Source organism: Mastigoproctus giganteus, chromosome 2 (genome assembly GCF_048544385.1).
Source record: "Mastigoproctus giganteus isolate SK-2022 chromosome 2, ASM4854438v1, whole genome shotgun sequence".
In the NCBI taxonomy this organism is placed as follows: domain Eukaryota; kingdom Metazoa; phylum Arthropoda; class Arachnida; order Uropygi; family Thelyphonidae; genus Mastigoproctus; species Mastigoproctus giganteus.
The window spans coordinates 62,849,512-62,871,038 of NC_143576.1; the positions used below are offsets into that span (position 1 = coordinate 62,849,512).

Sequence of the window (21,527 nt, forward strand, 5' to 3'; positions counted from 1 at the left end):
AAGAATCTGCAGATAAATGAACCACTTGGTGGCAGTGATCACAGTGTGCTGAAGTGGGAGTTACTCAAAGAGGTAACTACCATTAGGGGTAAAGGGAAGGGGTATTGCTTTCGTAAAGGCGACTACAATGGACTGAGACAGTATTTAAATTCTATACAGTGGGATCAACTGATGATATTGCCAACAGCAAATTCAAAATGGGAAGCATTCAAAGAACTTATCGTGGAAGCTACTAGGCTTTACATACCAACTAAGAAATATTGTTCAAGGTTTAGGCCTAAATGGTTGTCAGATGAACTAATGAGGCATATGGCAGAGAAGAAAAATGCATGGGATACATACAAATTAACACGTGACACGGATGCCTATGATAGATACAAGTTGATCTGTAACCAAGTTACAAAGGAGGTTAGGCAGGCGAAGGCAGATTACGAGAGATCCTTGGCAAGGGATGCGAAGAAAAACAGCAAAGAGTTCTTTACTTATGTAAACTCTAGAAGGAAGGGGATGAATCAGATTGGTCCACTTGAGATCGATGGGTCAACTGTTGATGACCCTGCTCGGGTAGCTAACAAACTAAATGAATATTTTGCATCGACATTCACACACGAGGAGTTATTCAGCGAGGGGAATGCCAGAGGTGTATTCAACTCTAGCAGTAAGCTAGAGAATCTTGTAATAACTGAGAGCAAAGTGGAGGAGAAATTGTTGAAGATAAACACAAGAAAGGCACCTGGGGTGGATGGGATCTATCCAGTTATATTAAAGGAGGCAGCAAAGGAGGTAAGCAAACCCTTAGCCATAATTATGAGAGCTTCCTTGGACTCAGGGGAGGTACCCATTGACTGGAGATGTGCAAATGTGACCCCAATTCACAAAGGGGGATCAAAGGCTGACACAAGTAATTATAGACCTGTGAGTTTAACTTCTGTTCCCGGAAAATTAATGGAGGCACTGGTGAAAGAAGCACTGCAGGATCATCTAGACAAGACTTCAGTTATAGCTAGGACACAGCATGGTTTTGTTAAGGGGAAGTCTTGCCTGACCAATTTGATTGGATACTATGATGCAGTCACACAAGAACTGGATGCAGGGAATAACTTTGATATTATATACTTGGATCTTAGAAAGGCTTTTGATACTGTTGCACATGGAAGACTGCTGCACAAATTGGAGCAGTGTGGCATTGGAGGCAAGTTGCTGCTATGGATAAAGGGGTGGTTGAGGGGGAGAAGACAGAGAGTGGTAATCAATGGACACTGCTCATCGTGGACTAATGTTATTAGTGGAGTCCCTCAGGGTTCAGTATTGGGGCCTTTATTGTTTTCTGTATTTATAAATGATATTGATGATGGTATATCAGGCTTAATGTCCAAGTTTGCAGACGATACGAAGGTTGGCAGGGTTGTCAAGGACACTACTGACACTATGCTGCTGCAACAGGATTTGGAAAGGTTGAGCAGATGGGCTTCGAGGTGGCAAATGAAGTTTAACATTGACAAATGTAAAGTACTACATATGGGAAACAGCAACCCCAGAGCAACGTATCAACTCTGTGGTACTACACTGACAGTGGTAGAGAATGAAAGGGACCTGGGGGTGGTGGTGCAGGCAGATATGAAGTTCTCTGAGCAGTGCAGACGAGCTGCGAGAGTAGCTCATGGTGTATTGTCAATGATATATAGGAATTTTTCTAGCAGGGATAAGGAGGTGATTATTCCCTTGTATAAGGCAATGGTCAGGCCACACCTAGAGTACTGTATACAGGCCTGGAGGCCTCATTTCAGGAAGGATGTAGAGCTGCTGGAACGAGTACAGAGAAGGGCAACTAGATTGGTGAATGGGACAAAGGGGTTCTCTTACGAAGAAAGGCTTAAGTTTTGCAAATTACAGTGTCTGGAAACTAGGCACCAGCGGGGTGATCTGATAGAGGTGTACAAAGCCTTGAATGGTTTGAGCATGCTCAATGCTGATGGGATTCTTCCTCTAGCTCAGAAAAATCACCTGAGAGGGCATAAATTCAAATTGAGGAAAGACAGATGTAGGATAGATGTGCGGAAATTTGCCTTTAGCCAGCGGGTGGTTGGTGGGTGGAACAGACTTCCATCCCCTGTCGTGGAAGTTGATAGCCTAAATAAGTTTAAGGCTCAGCTGGACAGGTATTTCGAACGAACAGAGGGGTGAAGTGGAAGTGGTTATTTTTATTTATTTATGTTACTTTTTTTTTTTTTTTTTTTTTTTTTTGGCTGATGCTGCATAAGCTTGCTTTCTTGCATCAAATGCCTCTACTAATGCTAATGCTAATTTGCAGATGATACAAAGGTTGGCAGGGTTGTTAATGACAGTAATGGCAGTGTGCTACTGCAACAAGATCTAGATAATTTGGGAGATGGGCTAAGAAGTGGCAACTGAAGTTTAACCTTGACAAATGGAAAGTACTGCATATGGGTAGAAGTAATCCCAGAGAAATGTACCAACTGTGTGGTACTACACTTAAGGTGGTAGAAAATGAAAAAGACCTGGGAGTAATTGTGGAGGCAGATATGAAGTTTTCTGAGCAATGCAGGCAGGTTGCCAGGGCAGGTCATTGGGTTTTATCAATGATATATAGGAATTTTGCTAGCAGGGAAAAGGAGGTGATTATATCCCTCTGTGTAAGGCAATGGTCAGGCCACACCTTGAGTACTGTGTACAGGTCTGGAGGCCTCATTTTAGGAAGAATGTAGATTTACTTGAGCATGTACAGAGAACGGCAACAAGATTAGTGAGGGAATGAAGGGATCCTCTTACCAAGAGAGGCTTAAGTTCTGCAAATTGCAGTGGCTGGAGACTAGGCACCTTGCACGGTGATCTGATTGAGGTGTATAAGGCTTTGAATGGGTTGAGCATGCTGAATTCTGATGGGATCCTTCCACTTTTTCAGATTATGAACCTAAGGGGGCATAAATTCAAATTAAGAAAGGACAGATGTAGAATAGATGTGCGGAAATTTGCCTTTAGCTAGCAGGTGGTTAATTGCTGGAACAAACTTCCATCTGTCGTTATGGAAGTTGATAGGTTGAATAAATTTAAGGAGGAACTGGACAGACATTTGGAGGGAATGGTGTTTTTTTTTTTTTTTTTTTTTTTTTTTTTTTTTTGGCTGATGCTGCATAAGCTCATACACATGCTTTCTTGCATCACATGCCACTACTACTATCTGTGTAACTGTACACACTAAAATTAGTTCATCCACAATTTCATTGTAAATTTGTGATTTCTCATTGCTTAAAAAGTTTTGGGAGATGTTTTCAAATACCTTCAAGGCTCTTACTTCTTTAGCATTTAATTGTTTAGTGATTTCTTCATCTTGGAATAGCAGTGTGATTTGAGAATCCACAAAATTTTCCTTGCCCTCTTGGGTAGCACAGTTGATATGATTGCAGTCCTCTCCACACCTGGTGGAAAAGACTAGGGTTTGAGTCCTGTCGATGACAAGAGAAATTTTTATTTTTCTCTTTCACAATGTGGCTGAGGCAAGGGTAGCATGGTTTTTTTTCTACTGAAACTCTGGTTTTTCAACCAGTATAGAGAAAATCGACCTCAGAAGACATGCAATTTTCAGACAATATACATGGAGCAGTATGGCCTTAGTCACTAGTGCTCCTAAAACACTACAACAAAAACAAAAAATACCCTCTTTTATTCTGGCCTCACTAATTTGAGGAAACTATTGACTCAAACGGGAAAATCTTTCTACTTTTTTGTACATCAGTTTCACAAAGATTTTTGGCCCCGAGTGCCAAGCGAGTGATCAAAGCGAGTCTAAAAGCGAATCTCAAAGCGCCTTCTCTAGAATTAGCTGTTTTCAGAGAATTTTCAAGCTTTTGTTTACTAAGTTATTTCTTTTCTGCTCTTCTCAATAAAGAAGTAAGCTTTTCAAAAGAAAGGAAAGGTACCTTTCTTCTTCCTGTATATAGAACTAACCTACATAACACACTAACCACTAATCTCTTCTCGCTTGGTCACTGGTGGCACCGCTCCTGCCTCCACGTGGCGGGGCCGGTAACCTGGGGGAAAAGTTATCCTCTGGGGCAAAAAGGAGCAACCATGGATTGCGACAACTACCCAGCACTTGAGCCCAGACGCTCATGTTATGACATAAATGAAACCGAACGTGACGCATCCCAATCTAAGAGATTACGCAAAAATGAGAATGAACAGGAATATCCAACATTCCTCATATTGCATTCTCTTTCATCCAAACCTATGAGTGCCCTTTCACCATTTCTAATTCAGAAATGTTTAGAAAGTGTGGCTGGTTCACCGAAAATGGTCAAAAGATTACGTTCTGGAGACTTACTAGTTGAAACAACTAAACATCAGCATTCCCAGGCTCTACTGAAATTGTCAACTTTTGGCGGAATACCTGTACAGGTCACCCCTCATGCCACATTAAATAGCTCCAAAGGAGTAATAGCAGAGTGGGATCTGATGAATGTCACCGAAGATGAGATAGTAGAAGAATTGCAAGAACAAAAAGTCGTTCAAGCCAAACGAATAATGTTAAAAAAAGATGGTGAACTTGTTCCCACTAGGAACATTATTCTAACGTTCAGTACACCAACCCTACCATCATGTGTGAAAGCCGGATACCTTAACTGCCGAGTACATCCCTACATTCCCAATCCAATCAGATGTTTCAAATGTCAAAAATTTGGACACTCACAAACAGTATGTCGAGGGGACCCTACCTGCCCGAACTGTGGCTCTAAAGCCCATTTACAAACTGACTGCACTGCAGAAACGCCACAATGTCCAAATTGTAAAGGCCAGCACCCTGCGTATTCAAAAGCATGTGAACTCTGGAGGTTAGGAAAAAACATCCAAAAATACAAAGTTGAAAAAAAGGTCATCTACCAAGAAGCTAGGAAGCAAGTTATGCTCAATATGCCAAAAGTTAGCTATGCTGCAGCAACCAAAAAATATCAATCAACTGGTACACAAACAGCAGTCACAGTATCCCTATCTATTTCAATTGCCGATTGGGCTCGATCAGTGCTTTCGTCCCCACAACAACCATCTACAGAACAATGGAAAGTAACTTGCGCTAGCAATACTCCGCTAACAGTACCACCAACTGCAAATGATACTTTGCCAGAAACTACAAAATTGAAAGCATCAGCGTCAAACAATGCTGACCAACCATGCTCAGGAAATATAGATATAGATTTTGGTACTCTGCAAGAAGAGACCATTTTAGATTTACAAGCAGAAGACGACATGGACACTGGGCGTCCTGCCTTCCGGAAAAAAGAAAGGATGAAACTAGATCGATCCAAACAGGCTGGATACAAAAAACAGACTGAACCTTTTACAACCTCTAAAACTAAATAATGCAGAACATTATACAATGGAACTGTAGAGGTCTACGAAGCAATATTTTTGACATTTATGATCTCATCAAACAGCATAATCCAGTTATCATCTGCCTGCAAGAAACTAATGTAACTCCACAGATGACTCCAGTGATCAAAAACTATACTATCTACCAACAAGACAGAAGCAGCACTAACTCAAGAAGAGGCGTAGCCATACTTATTGACAACAGGGTTCCTACCAAACAAATCCCTCTACAGACCACTTTAGAGGCTGTAGCAGTACGTACTGTTTTCAGTTTTATGCTAACCGTAGTCTCTGTGTATCTCTCCCCAAACAAAGAATTTACTGTAAAAGAGCTGGAGGATTTTATAAAGCAGCTTCCAACTCCTTTCATTCTGCTAGGGGATTTCAATGGGCACCATCCTATGTGGGGATCTCCCAAGATAGACAAATGAGGAAAACTCATCGAAACAGTTCTGGACAATCAGAATCTCACATTATTAAATACTGGTGCTAACACTTATTTCCACTTTTCCACTGGAGTATCTACTGCCATAGATCTATCAATATGTTCTCCAAAACTATTCCCACTTATTCAGTGGTTAGTTTTAAGTAACCCACTGAATAGTGATCATTATCCGATCATTTGCAAATTGCAAACAAATAGAACCTCACATATAACCAGCCACAGAAAATGGAAATTTAACAAGGCAGATTGGAACAAGTTCACCAATGCAATTTTCTTTGATGATCAAGTCATCAAAAGCCAGCCTATAGATGTTGTTACTGACCACATTACTGCACAGATAAAAACAGCTGCAACTTGTTCTATACCCAAAACCAGAGTTGGTCCTCATAGACATGCCAATGTCTGGTGGAATGATGCATGCCGTGATGCCAAAAAAGAACAGAATAAAGCATGGAATCTATTTCGTAAAAACCCAACAACTGACAACCTCATAAATTTTAAGAAACGTAAAGCTAAGGCACGCTATGTGCAGAAAAAAGCGAAAAAAGATTCTTGGATCCGGTTTGTTTCCACCATTAATAAAAATACAGAGAGCAGAAAAATCTGGAACGAAATTAAAAAGCTGAATGGTAAATCGCACCCGGAATCAACACCTATTATAAGTTGGAAGAGTAAAGAAAACTCCTCTGCAATAGAAATTGCAAACGCCCTAGCCGAATCCTTTTCTGAAATCTCTGCCACATCCGCATATGAGTCAGCCTTTAAACAGATAAAAGCCAACGCAGAAAAGCATAAGCTTACCTTTAAAACAACGGCATCTCTTCCATATAATCGACCTTTTACACTACTTGAACTAGAGAGCTCCTTAAATAGGTCAGCTAATAGTGCACCAGGGTCTGATGGGATACACTATATCATGCTCAAACACCTAAAGAAGAAAGCTATGAACTCCTTACTGATATATTTCAACTGGATATTCTCTGAAGGCTACTACCCTCTTTCTTGGCGCCATTCAATAGTCCTAGCTTTTGTCAAACCTGGAAAGGATCAATCAAATCCACAAAACTATCGGCCAATATCTCTTAGTAGTTGTCTTGGTAAAACATTAGAAAGAATGATTCACGCCCGATTAATATGGTACCTAGAATCTCATTTGATAATAAACAGGAACCAGTATGGCTTTAGAAAAAATCGGTCAACTCTAGATCTTATGATCAAGGCAGAATCCAACATACGGAATGCTTTTATCCGTAAAGAACATCTTGTCATGGTCTGTCTGGATATAGAGAAAGCCTTTGATACCACCTGGCGCTATGGCATTCTTCAAAATCTGTATGCCACAGGACTCCGAGGTCAGCTACCACTAATCATACAGAGCTTTCTACAAAATAGAACCTTTCAAGTGCGTTACTGTAATTCTCTATCCCGCACATTTGTCCAAGAAGAAGGGGTCCCACAAGGTTCAGTTCTTAGTGCGACGCTCTTTGCAGTTAATTTAAACAATGTAACAGAGAATGTTCCAGTTAATGTTGACACCTATCTATATGCAGACGACCTTACAATATCCTGCCACTCACAAAATATGCGCTCAATCGAGCGTCAATTACAGCTCTCAATAAACAAAATACAATCATGGGCATCTCATAATGGCTATCGCCTCTCTGCAACAAAAACAACTGCTATCCACTTTTGCAAAAAGCGTCAGCTGCATCCTAATCCTGAACTAAGGTTAGGAATCCAACAAATACCACTCAGCAACAATATCCGGTTCTTGGGACTAGTACTTGACACTAAACTTACTTTTCAGGCACATATAAGGCAATTACGGACGCAGTGCATGAAAAAGTTGAATATCCTCAAAGTTATCTCTTCCATGGCATAAGGAGCCGATCGCTTCACGCTTCTGCATCTATATCGAACCTTAATAAGATCTCGTCTGGACTATGGAGCTCCAGTATATGATTCTGCACGTAAGACAGCTTTGGCTTGGCTCAATCCAATTCAACATAGTGCTCTGAGGATTGCCTCCGGAGCTTTTAAGACGTCCCCAGTACAAAGTTTGTATATAGATGCCAATGAGCCTCCACTAAATCTCAGGAGGAAAGTATTGCTTCTTAGCTATGCAGCCAAATTACGTAGCCTCCCTTCTCACCCCATCTGGACATATCTCTTTGAACCTCAGTGGGTAAACTTATACAGAAACAAACCAAATGAAAATAAACCTGCAGGTATCCGGCTACAAGAGTTAACAGAAGACTGGGGCATCTATCTTGGAAATATATCTCAAGCTGCAGATGCAGTACAAGCACCATGGGCAATGTATACACCTCCTTGCGATAACTATTTTCTTCAGTGGGTAAAACACTCCCTATCGAACAACAACATTAGACAGTTACATGCGTCTCATGCATTGGTCAATGCTCGCAGTCTCCAAATATATACAGATGGCTCCAAAACTGATATATCCGTAGGAGCTGGAGTAATCAGTCCTACAACCACTGTTTCTGTCCAGTTACCACTTGAATGTAGTGTTTATACTGCTGAACTGTATGTGATAAAAATGGCTTTAAATGTCCTGAACGACCATCTAGACACCCAGATCATAATATACACTGACTCTTTAAGTGCTGTCAATGCCCTACAGAATAAATCACGAAATTTCCATCCACTTATCCCACAAATTAGATCTCAGTTATATCACCTCAGTGAAAATAAGCAAACTGTAACGTTTTGCTGGATACCCAGCCATGTTGGTATTCGAGGAAACGAGCGTGCAGATGAAGCAGCAAAACACCCTACTTGTTTCAATTACATCCCAGTTCCATATTCCGACTACAAACCAATCATACGGCAGATATGCACTGAGATATGGTCTGAAATGTGGCATCACCAAACAGATAACAAGCTCCTTCAAATAAAACAGAATCCACAACTTTGGAGATCCAGTTCCCGATTAAACAGGCAAGAAGAGGTTGTGCTTGCTAGAGCACGAATTGGCCATACATATCTAACACACTTATTTTTACTACTAGGTGAAGATCCTCCACTTTGCTCGCTTTGTAGTACCACACTAACCGTGAAGCATATTATCATTGAGTGTCCACGTTACCATTCAGCCAGAATTGCATGTTTCAGATCTCTACTGAATTCACAAAACCCACTGCAACTAAAACATATACTAGGAGATGATGCCAATTTATCAGAATTGTTTATTTATCTGAAAATGATCAATGTATACAACCACTTCTAGACCCATCTATAATGTATTGATGAATTTTCGAAAGTAACAGGCGCAATTTGGCCATAGTAGCCCTTGCGCCAATAAATCCCACAACAACAACAACAACAAAGATTTTTAACAAACCTAGCTTGATAAATAAAATTGATAAATAAATAAATAGATTTTTGACTTATCCTCCAGAGGAGGATGTGCTACATTTTTCTGGCCTGGTGTAGTTTCTGAGTGGTCTGGTAATTTTTTTTATCCTTTAGTGGCAATCCTTTGCTTGACTGTCTCACTTGCATAAAAAGCAGCAGTATTTATTGTATCCACCTTGCAACCAGTCAGCAAAGCTATCACTTCTAATTCGGCACAGATATTCCATTTGCGTTCTTGATAGCATATTTTTTGCAAAAGAACCTGTAGATTCTTGTACATTTCCTTCATGTGAACTGCATGGGCCAATGGGATAGCTGAATACTTATTTCCATTATGGAGTCAAACTGCTTTCAAAATGACCTTGGATGGATCAATGAAATGCCTCCACTGCTCGTGGACATTCTCCAAACTCTTTCATTAATTCAAGGACATTGTTACAATAAACCAAGCACCATCTTGGAGTAACAGGTCATTATGTCAAATTACCTCTACCTATAAAAAGACACCTTGGCACTTTTCAAGAAGATTCCACTGCTAAAGCCGTAATTCTGGTAATTCAGCCTTTGTTTTGGAGAGGTCCAAAACTCGGACCAAATCATTTAATTCTGCCTGAGTGATTAGATGCAGCTTTGCAGTATCAAAGAGTTGAAAGGTCCAGATCTGTACTCTGATCTTACATCCAAAATAGAGTTTGTAGGCTCCTCTCACAAATTGTGACAGTTGCTTTCGCTGCAATTTTAATACCACTTTTCCACAAATGTAGCAAAAGCTGTCATGCTTATTTCAGAAAGAATGTGACCTAAAAAAACACAGTTAAGAAATTGTAGGTTTATTTCTAATTTAAACACAGTTCACAATTTTCATTAATGCACACAACACTTGTTTAGCAAAGCTAATGGCTAAAACATTTGTTCACTTTTTTTCACCATTTGCTTTTTGAAACATATACACTTTTTGATACGAAAATGCTTGCTTGGTGTGGAACCCACTCGTATTTATACTGGTAGCGAAGTTTCTAGAAGGCTCACAATGTTTTTAGTGAACTCTGTTGAAGGTTATAAACCTTCCAGAAACATCCCAACCTTCCAAAGATGGTTAAAGCAACTAAAGATCTTGGTTTTCATTCACCTACGATATTTGAAAACAGGGTGATGAGAACTTTTTAAGTACATATCTGAGTTTTTGAACATATTTCCTACAAGAATCTGTTGAAATCATTTCAGTGTGGAAATCGATGCTGACCTGTGTTATTTGATAATATTATGGGCAAAGTTTTGTTTAGCACACCAAGATTTTGTAAGATTTTTTGAAGACAGTTTAATGGTTGGAGAAATCGAATTTGTAGTCAAAATATGTTTTTGAGTTATTTATGTTCACAGACGAGAGGAATAATTTGAGAATCAAGAGAGGCTATGATTGGAAAGTTGTTCTTTTTATTAGAGATTTGAAGATGGGTATATTTTGATGGGCTAAGGGATCAATTGAAAAAATAAAGGTATGACAAAAATTCATTTATGGTTTTGCCTATGAGGTCTTGCTGCATGATGGAAGATTGGATTGAATGAGATGGCAAAGATTTTAATGTTACTTGCATAAAAAATGACATGTTCTTGTCATAGTAAAAAGGGTTGGAGGAGAGCAGAGAACTGTGTTGTTGAGAGGGTGCCTCCTTGAGGAATATCAGCAGATCTTCTGGTATGATGTTTCATGTGTTAAGGTAAACATTTTCAAGAAGAGTAAGCAAAGAAGAGTCAGTGGTGATTGCATCAAAACACAGAATTTATATCAGTGTATATTATGCTTGGTTTCTTTTTTTTTTTTTTTTTTTTTTGTTGTTAGTTAAAGGCTTGTAGAATAAATAAATTATCTGTATGAAAGTTAGTCACGGTGGGCATCAATGTCTATTTCTTTGAATATTTTTGCATTTTTGTAATGGGTAAAGTTCGTGGATGTCCATTCCGGTTGAGAAATAGCTTGATTGAAAAATAATTCAAGAAGATCAATTATTTAAACACTTGAGATTTTGGTCATGAAGAGAGGAATATTGTTTAAGCCAGTAGCCCATTTTGAAGGAAGATATCTAATCGCAGCTTTAATAATTTCTTTCGAGAGAGAGATATTATTTAGATTGCTAATTGACAACATGCTTTCATTAAATTTGAAATGAGGATTTTCTTTCATATTGATGTGTGTGATATGCTCTGGCCAGCAGTTGAAGTTAAATTCTGCTGGTACGGTGTAGGTTTGAGAATAGATTCTAGAATTATTTATCAATCTTGTGTGAGGTGAACTCCATTCCTTTTAAGTTGGCTAAATTGATTACAATATAACGAGGTCAGGAAATCATGCTCACAGTCTGATTTCTTAAAATTCCTGATATGTTTTTGCTTTAATTTAGAAGGTAAATCAATTTGTGCAGTCCACCAAGCCTTTGAGATGGAGGAAGGATAAGAAAGTTTTAATGTTGCAGTTTTTAAGATGGAAACTACCTAGGTTGAAAAGTAGACATGCAGTGCATTGGACGGGCAAGGAGACTGTCCCAAGGTTAAAAAATAATCAGCCCAAATGATCATATAATACCTAGCTTAAAAGTTTTAATTGATGATTTTTTTTTATTTTCTGTGATTAATAGAAGTGAAAAGTACATATAGTTTTCTTCTTATCAATTGATTACTAAGATTATAATTTTATAGACTTAATAAAATGCTGTATTTTCTGTGAACTTAACTGTTCAGTTTAATTACATTGTTATATATATATATATATATATTACTCCTCTCCCATATACCTTTTAGGCATGCCTGTATATATATCAGGTATGCCTAAAAGGTATATGGGAGAGGAGTAATAGCATATACAGTGTATGCATTATAGAATATGTGTATATACTATATCATCCAAGTTTCTTGCAACGACCAACTAACTGGTTAAAATAAATTTATTAAAATAAAAATGATATATATATATAAGATGAAATAGAATAAGATAAAAGCGTTAAAATATAATATAATAAAAGCGTTAAAATATATAGTAGCTTTTGAAGCGTAGTGCCTCTTCATCAGCTAGTCTGTGAATGGTGTACTTCAGTATAAACTGATGGTTACAATAGCACAAGTCAGATGGGCATGATCACGAGTCTCGTGTCGGTAGAGCAGGATTACGTACACGTGATGATCGGCAGCGCTCATTGCACTGCAATACAGTATATTATATAATAGGGTGTACGTGTACTCCCCTCGTGTAATTCATAGTACTATTATTGCTGGCTATGTGCAGTGCTTCAAGCCATGGGTGCTGGCGGTAATCATGTGAATAGTTGACGATTTCAATATCCTGTTGGGGATCAAGGTTGTGCTGCTTAACCCAATAATGCTTGATGACTGCAGAACATTCAAAATTAGTGGTTTTCAGAGCCACCTCATGCTCAGAAACCCGATCTTTCAATCTTCTACCAGATTCACCTACATAACACCCCCAACCATCCGGACACGTAATGCGGTATACGAAACCACTCCGTAGGAAAGGAGAAAGATGTGTTTTCACATTAGAAATAATAGATTGTAATTTCCTCCCTAGAAGTTGCACACATCATATATATTGGAGATGCAAAATCCTAACAAGTCGTTCCAATATGCTCAGATAATAGGTGATGTAGGCAGTAGAGATAAATTGATTGACACGAGGTGGGTTAGATTTTGTAACAAATTCGTGAGCCTGAAGCTCACATCTATCTAGAACATGAGGTGGATAGCCACAATTTGAAAGCTCCGCTCTAATTTTAGAAATCTCCAATTGCCTGTCACCAGTCGAACTAGAGTGCATCCAAGCGTGGGAGAATAAAGTACGAGCAGTGCTACGTAAATGACCAGGGGCGTGCACAGAGCCATAATTGGTAAATTGGCATGCACGCATTGTCTTCCTAAAAACGGAAGTTACTAAACGTGAATCCACGCATTGGACTAACACATCCAAAAAAAGGAAGAGAATCGTAAACTGAATGACAGGCAAGAGGGAATTGAGATATTGCAGTAGTCCAGATTCTGATCCCCGGGGTACAATTTCAAAAATATCATCAACATAACGACACCATAGAGTGATAGGAATAGGTAAGTTCAAGGAAATCTGACTCAAGTTCCTCCATGGCGATATTGGCCACGATACGACTAACAGGGGCACCCATAGCTGTACCATGTATTTGGAAAAACAGAGTCATTGAACGTGATCACGCCCCCCCATTAAACACAGATTGAGAGTGGTACAAATATCATCTGTAGAGAGCGAGGTTCTATCTCCCAATGTGGTATTCCTGCTCAAAAGATGTCTTGCACAGGCAATAGCCTGTTGTACAGGAACAGAAGTGAAGAGAGAAACCACATCAAAGGAGACCATAACCTCGCCCTCAGAAATAGTAAAATCTTTAATAATATGCAGAAAATGCATACTACTGGAAGCAGTGTAATTTTCAATGCTCTGCAGTCGCCAAGCATTATTGGGTTGAGTATACAATCTTGATCCTCAACGGGATATTGAAATCGTTAACTATTCATGTGACTACCGCCAGCACTCATGGCTTGAAGCACTGCACATAGCCACCAATAATAGTACTATGAATCGCTTAAGGGGAGTACACCTACACCCTATTATAGAATGTACTGTACTGTATTGCAGTGCGATGAGTGCTGCTGATCATCACGTGTATGTAATTCTGCTCTACCGACACAAGACTTGTGATACATAATCATGTCCAACCTATTTGTGCTACCGTAACCATCAATATATACTGAAGTACACCATTCACAGACTAGCTGATGAAGAGGCACTTTGCTTTGAAAGGTACTATGTATTTTAACGCTTTCATTATATTATGTTTTAACACTTATCTTATTCTATTTTAGCACTTTTATCTTATTTTATTTCTGTTTTATCTTATGTATATATCATTTTTATTTTAATAAATTTATTTTAACCAGTTAGTCGGTCATCACAAGAAATTTGGATGATATAATGCAACCCGACGCACAAGGCCTGTTTTCTGATCTTATGCATATACTGTATATGATGCTAGCGTATATGCATAATGAATCTATTGTCTTCACCATTTCCTTCCGTATGCAATAACTCGACTCGGTGTACTTTTGAGCCTTTTTAAAAGATTTGTGGAGATGTTTCAAATTTAATTAAAATTGGACCAATAGAAATTGGGCAATTAATCCTTTTTCTTTCTTTTCTTTTTTTTTTTTTTTTTTTATTTGTTTTTCATGCCCTCATATAATATTTCAAACTTCCAGTAGATGGATTTTCCTGAAATTTTATTTTTGGATCTTTTAAAAAGATGTAGAGCCCTCCTAAATTTCATTAAAATCAGACTAATAGAAATCTAATAATTATTAATGAAATTTCATTCAAATTATTTCATTTTCTGCCTGTGTGTAATAAGATTAGTTTAACTAGTTTAGAAGTTAGTTTAACTTCTGTTCCAGGAAAATTAATGGAGGTACTGGTTAAAGAAGCACTGCAGGATCATGTAGACAAGACTTCAGTTATAGCTCAGACACAGCATGGATTTGTTAAGGGAAAGTCTTGCCTGACCAATTTGATTGGATACTATGATGTGGTTACAAAGGAACTGGATGCAGGGAATAACTTTATCATATATTTGGATCTTAGAAAGGCTTTTGATACCGTTACACATGGAAGACTGCTGCACAAATTGGAGCAGTGTGGCATTGGAGGCAAATTGCTGCTATGGATAAAGGGATAGTTGAGTGGGAGAAGACAAAGAGTGGTAATCAGTGGACACTGCTCATCGTGGACTAATATTATTAGTAGAGTCCCTCAGGGTTCAGTATTGGGTCCATTGTTGTTTTCTGTATTTATAAATGATATTGATGCTGGTCTATCAAGCTTAATGTCCAAGTTTGCAGACTATACGAAGGTTGACAGGATTGTTAAGGACACTAATGACAGTACGCTGCTGCAACAGGATTTAGAAAAGTTGAGCAGATGGGTTGAGAGGTGGCAAATGAAGTTTAACATTGACAAATGTAAAGTACTACATATGGGAAGCAGCAACCCCAGAGTGACGTATCAACTCTGTGGTACTACACTGACAGTGGTAGAGAACAAAAAGAACCTGGGGGTAATTGGGCAGGCAGATATGAAGTTTTCTGAGCAGTGCAGATGGTCTGTAAGAGTAGCTCATAGTGTCTTGTCAATGTATACAGGAATTTTTCTAGCAGGGATAAGGAGGTGATTATTCCCTTGTATAAGGCAATGGTCAGGCCACACCTTGAGTACTGTACAGATCTGGAGGCCTCATTTCAAGAAGGATCTAGAGCTGCTGGAACGAGTACAGAGAAGGGCAACAAAATTAGTGAATGGAACAAAGGGTTGCTCTTACAAAGAAAGGCTTAAATTTTGCAAATTACAGTGTCTGGAGACTTTGGCACCTGTGAGGTGATCTGATTGAGGTGTATAAAGCCTTGAATGGTTTGAGCATGCTCAATGCTGATGGGATTCTTCCTCTTGCTCAGAATAATCACCTGAGAGGGCATAAATTCAAATAGGGGAAAGACAGATGTAGTAAGATAGATGTGCAGAAGTTTGCCTTTAGCCAGCGGGTAGTTGTTTGGTGGAACAGTCTTCCATCCTTTGTTGTGGAAGTTGATAGCCTAAATAAATTTGCGGCTGAGCTAGACAGGTATTTGGAACAAATGGAGAGGTGAAATGGGATGGTAGCGTGTTTTTTTTGCTGATGCTGCATAAGCTTGCTTTCTTGCATCATATGCCTCTACTAATGCTAATGTCAGCTGGATGCACTGCCTTAGATTTTGTTTTTCATAACTAACAGCATAACTCCTCCTCCCTTCTTATCCTGTCTATCTTTTGTGTACAAGCCTCCCTGGCAAGGTCAGGCGCAGTCCAGGGTTTGCTCCTACCAGAGAACTTTCTACTTGTACTATACCCGACTGCCCCCTCGAAGCAAGGATGTGCAACATTGGGACCATTAGGGGTCCTCGGCTGAATGTCAGAGGTACAACTGGCAAACACTACACTATGCAGATTGACACTAAAACTTACACTGTGTCTGGCATTTACAGAGTTTGTAGCATCACAATGTATAATAAGTGCTTTTTGTAGGGGGAAACCACTGGTTCACTTTACAATGGCCTTTCTGTGCACACTGTTCTCCCCAAATTCATTCATATCCCTCCTATTATATCCGTGCAGAATTGCAGACATATACACATTCTGAGCTAACTTGCACTTTTTTCTCAGCATAGTCCCATATTCTAGGGATAATTGTGCAGTGAAATATGAAGTTCTCTGAGCAGTACAGACAGGCTGCCATAGTAGATCATGGAGTCTTGTAAGTAATATATAGGAATTTTGCTAGCAGAGACAAGGAGGTAATTATCCCCTTGTATAAGGCAATGGCCATGACACACACCTTAAGTACTGTGTACAGCTCTGAATGCCTCATTTTAGGAAGGATGTAGAGTTGCTAGAATGAGTACAAAGAAGGGCAACAAGATGGTGAGAGGAACAAAGGGGTGCTCTTACCAAGAAAGGCTTAAGTTCTGCAAGTTGCAGCATTCAGAGACTAGGCATCTGCAAGGTGTTCTGACTGAGAAGGCCTTGAATGGTTTGAGTAGGCTCGATGCTGATGGGATTCTTCTGCTTGCTCAGATTAAGAACCCGAGGGGCATATATTCAAATTGAGGAAAGACAGTTGCAAAATAGATATGTTGAAGTTTTCCTTTAGCCATCAGATAATTGACTGCTGGAACAGACTTCCATCTGTTTGTTGTTGTTGTGGAAGTTGATAGTTTAAATAAATTTAAGGCTGAACTAGACAAACACTTGGAGTGACTAGATGGGTGAAATGGGACGTGTTTTTTTTTTTTTTGCCCTTTGGCTGATGCTATATAAGCTTGCTTTCGTGCATCATATGCCTGAACTAATGCTAATTTCCCCGACCCACATTTTTCTTTCCTCATGCTTTGTTCACACCAAGTCCCAGTTACATTTGTTTCTAGGGTATCCACTAATTTCTTCAGTGATTGAAATTCTTCTCATAATGCACCAAGTTGTAATTTGAGATCGGTACACTCCTTATATCAGTTGCACAGAAAAGATTCACCAGATGGGCTAGTTCTGTCTGTCTGCTAGCCAGCCCTAGAATATATGCCACAGGCTATACAAACAATGAAGTTGCGATTCACACCAGAAATGTTCACAGGCATTTCTGTTTGCATCCCAATGTCCCTCAACTTTGTGTTGTAAGTGGATTTTGTAACAACCATATTTTAAGTAAAATTTGAACTTGACAAAGTTTACGAAATGAAAATTTACAGTGTATTACAGAATTTATGTTAACAAAATATTGCAGAAATTAAACTGTTGACACTAAAAAGTTAAATTTAAGCTACAGAACAAAAGTTATGTAATTCCCACCAAAATATCTGAATACTAAGCTGTAGCTTTCCAAATACTTTACGAATTTAAACTTACAATATGGATACAATACTTGCAATACAATTCTAATCTATAATTAAATCAAATGTTATATGAATATTAAGCTGTAGTTTTCCAAATATTTGAAATAAAATAAAAAAAGCAAACAAACTGAAAATTATTTCATAAACTAACCTGCAATTAAGATCTTTGGAAATATGCAGCTATATGCATTAGCCTCGATCCCAGACCCCACCATTGTCTGGGCTAGAGGAATTACACAAGTTTATATGGTCAGAACTGATTCTCTCAGTTGGGCTTTCTTAGGATAGAAATGGGGAGGGATTTGTATACCAAAGAACAGGTGAAATATACATCCACATGTCAAATATATGAATAATTTCACTCAGATACAAAAATGCTCTTGTCTAATGCACACAAGATTTTACATTTATACTATTGAAAGTATGAAATTATAAGCAAGTCGCATATTTAAACTAGAGGAGTTGGAGCATTCAGGAGTGTGGTAATCACCACTGCAAGTACCTGCATATCCTTCGAGATTGGGAAGAGAACAACAGAAGTTGAGTCTGAGGTGATAGGATTTCAATTAAAGTAAGGGGGTATTTACTGTAATTTTATATACTAATTTACAAATATATTTTAATATTTGTTCAGTTGAAACTATGCCCGAAATTTCTTAAACACTCCTCTGTGACAGTGTAGTGGTTTCACCACTTATCACTCATTTCGGATGTTCTAGGTTTAAATGCTGGAGAAATTCCTACAGGCCACTTTAACCTTAAGTCAACTACAAAGTTAAGGAAGTAGAGTTTCATTGTGAGTCTGTTTTAGTTTTTCAGCCTGCACAATATGAAATTGTTCTAAGAAAACACAAACAGAATACACTGATGCAGTTGCTTTAAGGTGCTTATATGCCATAAAACTAAGGGCAACAAATATTTCTTAAGCAGATGAATTGATACCCAGATATTAGCATTAGCATCAGTAGAGGCATACGATGCAAGAAAGTAAGCTTATGCAGCATCAGCCAAAAAAAAAAAAAAAAAAAAAAGCTAAATCTGTTCCACCAATCAACTACCTGCTGGCTAAAGGCAAACTTCCTCACATCTATCCTACAAATGTCTTTCCTCAATTTGAATTTATGCCCTCTCAGGTGATTATTCTGAGAAAGAATCCTATCAGCATTGAGCATGCTCAAACCATTCAAGGCTTTATACACCTCAATCAGATCACCTCGCAGGTGCCTAGTCTCCAAACACTGTAATCAGCAAAACTTAAGCCTTTCTTCATAAGAGCAACCTTTTGTTCCATTCACTAATCTTGTTGCCCTTCTCTGTACTTTTCCAACAGCTCTACATCCTTCTTAAAATGAGGCCTCCAGACCTGTATACAGTACTCAAAGTGTGGCCTGACCATTGCCTTATACAAGTGGATAATCACCTCTTTATCTCTGTTAAAAAAATTCCTGTATATCATTGACAAGACACCATGAGCTACTCTTGCAGACTGTCTGCACTGCTCAGAAAACTTCATATCTGCCTGCACAATTACCCCCAGGTCCTTTTCATTCTCTACCACTGTCAATGTAGTATCACAGAGTTGGTATATTACTCTGGGGTTACTGCTTCCCATATGTAGTACTTTACATTTGTCAATGTTAAACTTCATTTGCCACCTCTCAGCCCATCTGTCCACTTTTCTAGATCCTGTTGCAGCAGTGTACTGTCATTAGTGTCATTAATAACCCTGCCAACCTTTGTATCATCTGCACACTTGGACATTAAGCCTGATATACCATCATCAATATCATTTATAAATACAGAAAACAACAATGGACCCACACCGAACCCTGAGGGACTCCACTAATAACATTAGTCCACAATGAGCCACAGTGACCATTGATTACCACTCTGTTTTCTCCCACTCAACCATCCCTTTATCCATAGCAGCAATTTGCCTCCAATGCCACACTGCTCCAATTTATGCAGCAGTATCAAAAAGCCTTTCTAAGATCCAAATATATGATATCAAAGTTATTCCCTGTGTCCAGTTCCTTTGTGACCACATCACAGTATCCAATCACATTGGTCAGGCAAGACTTTCCCTTAACAAATCCATGCTGTGTCTGAGCTGTAATTGAAGTCTTGTCTGGATGATCCTCCAGCCCTTCTTTAACCAGTGCCTCTATTAATTTCCCTGGAACAGACATTAAACTAACAGGTCTATAATTACTTGTGTCACCCTTTGATCCTCCTTTCTGAATTGGGGTCACATTTGCACACTACAGTCCATGGGTACCTACCCTTAGTCCAAGGAAGCTCTCATAATTATGGCTAAGGGTTTGCTTATTTCCTTTGCTGCCCCCTTTAATATAACTGGATAGATTCCATCCACCCCACGTGCCTTTCTTATGTTTATCTTTAGCAATTTCTCCTCCACTTTCCTCTCAGTTATCACAAAATAATCTAGTCCATTACCATGCCAGAGTTTAGTTCACCTCTCCTCATGTGTGAATTTAGTTTAGTTCACAACTCCTCATGTGTGAATGTAGATGCAAAATTCTCGTTTAGTTTGTTAGCCACCTGAGCCGGATCATCAACAGTTTAACCATCAATATCCAGGACCAATCTGATTCATTTCCTTGCTTCTACAGTTTACATAGGTTAAAGAACTCTTTGTTGTTTTTCTTTGCATCCTTTGCCAAGGATTTCTCATAATCTGACTTTGCCTGCCTTAACCTCCTTTGTGTCTTGGTTAAAGACCAGCTTATATCTATCATAGGCTTCCATGTCACTCATTAATTTATATGTATTCCATGCATTTTTCTTTTCTGCCACATGTCTCGTTAATTCATCTGACACCCATTTAGGCCTAAACTTTGAACAATATTTCTTAGTTGGTATGTAAAGCCTAGTAACTTCCAAGATATATTCTTTGAATACCTCCCATTTTGAATTTGCTGTTGGTAACATCATCAGTTGGTTCCTCCATATAGAATTTAAATACTGTCTCAGACCTCCATAGTCGCCTTTACGAAAGCAAAAACCCTTCCCTTTACCCTTTATGTTAGTTACCTCTTTGAGTAAATCCCAATTGAGCACATAGTTTAGCTTTAAAACTACAATTTATAGTGGATGGTGTCACCATTATTATTACTTATTTTCATAAATATAAATTTTCTGAGGTAAATTAATATAGAAATAACATTTCTTTAGATGTTGCTGCAATGTTGTTTCAAGAACTTGATAAAGTTATCTAGTACTGGTACCTTCAAAAGTTTATTGTTATGTGATATGTATAACTTGATTGAATAGTATTTTAATGGTTCATTTCCAACAAATTTACTATTATATGTTTTCCCTGTTTTCAGAATTATCTTCACTCTGATATATACCTTTGAGTCCGTCACCAAAATGCTAGCCAGGGGGTTCATCCTTGAATCTTTCACATATCTCCGAGATCCGTGGAATTGGTTGGACTTCATAGTTATTGCCTTAGCGTAAGTGTTTAACAGTTTATTACAACAAATAAACAGACTTTTACTTATGAAAAGAAAACAGAGATATGAGTAAGAAATCATTGTGCCCAACCCACAAGTGGAAAATATTCATTCTGCAATACAAATATTATTCTTTCTGTTATGAATATCATTGTAATTCCTTATGAGTAATAACTATACGAGCTACTAATGATGTGGTGGGATTTGTGGATATGAAGGGAAAAAAAAAAGTGAGATGGAATTTTTTTCAAATGGAACAATTAGATCACTTGCCAGCTTAGTAATTCAAAAATGAATGACTGTTTTGTACCACAACATGTTCAAGAGGCAACCGGAGG

At 38.5% G+C, this 21,527-nt stretch overlaps 1 protein-coding gene across 1 annotated transcript in view; it reads left to right on the plus strand.

Annotated features, from left to right (window-relative positions):
* LOC150089320 (sodium channel protein para-like) overlaps positions 1–21,527 on the plus strand; it is a 2,114,826-nt gene that overhangs the window by 503,931 nt on the left and 1,589,368 nt on the right. Inside the window, exon 6 of the mRNA XM_090389008.1 lies at positions 21,061–21,189. Coding sequence (XP_090245134.1) covers positions 21,061–21,189 — 129 coding nt within the window. The remainder of the gene's footprint in view (positions 1–21,060; positions 21,190–21,527) is intronic.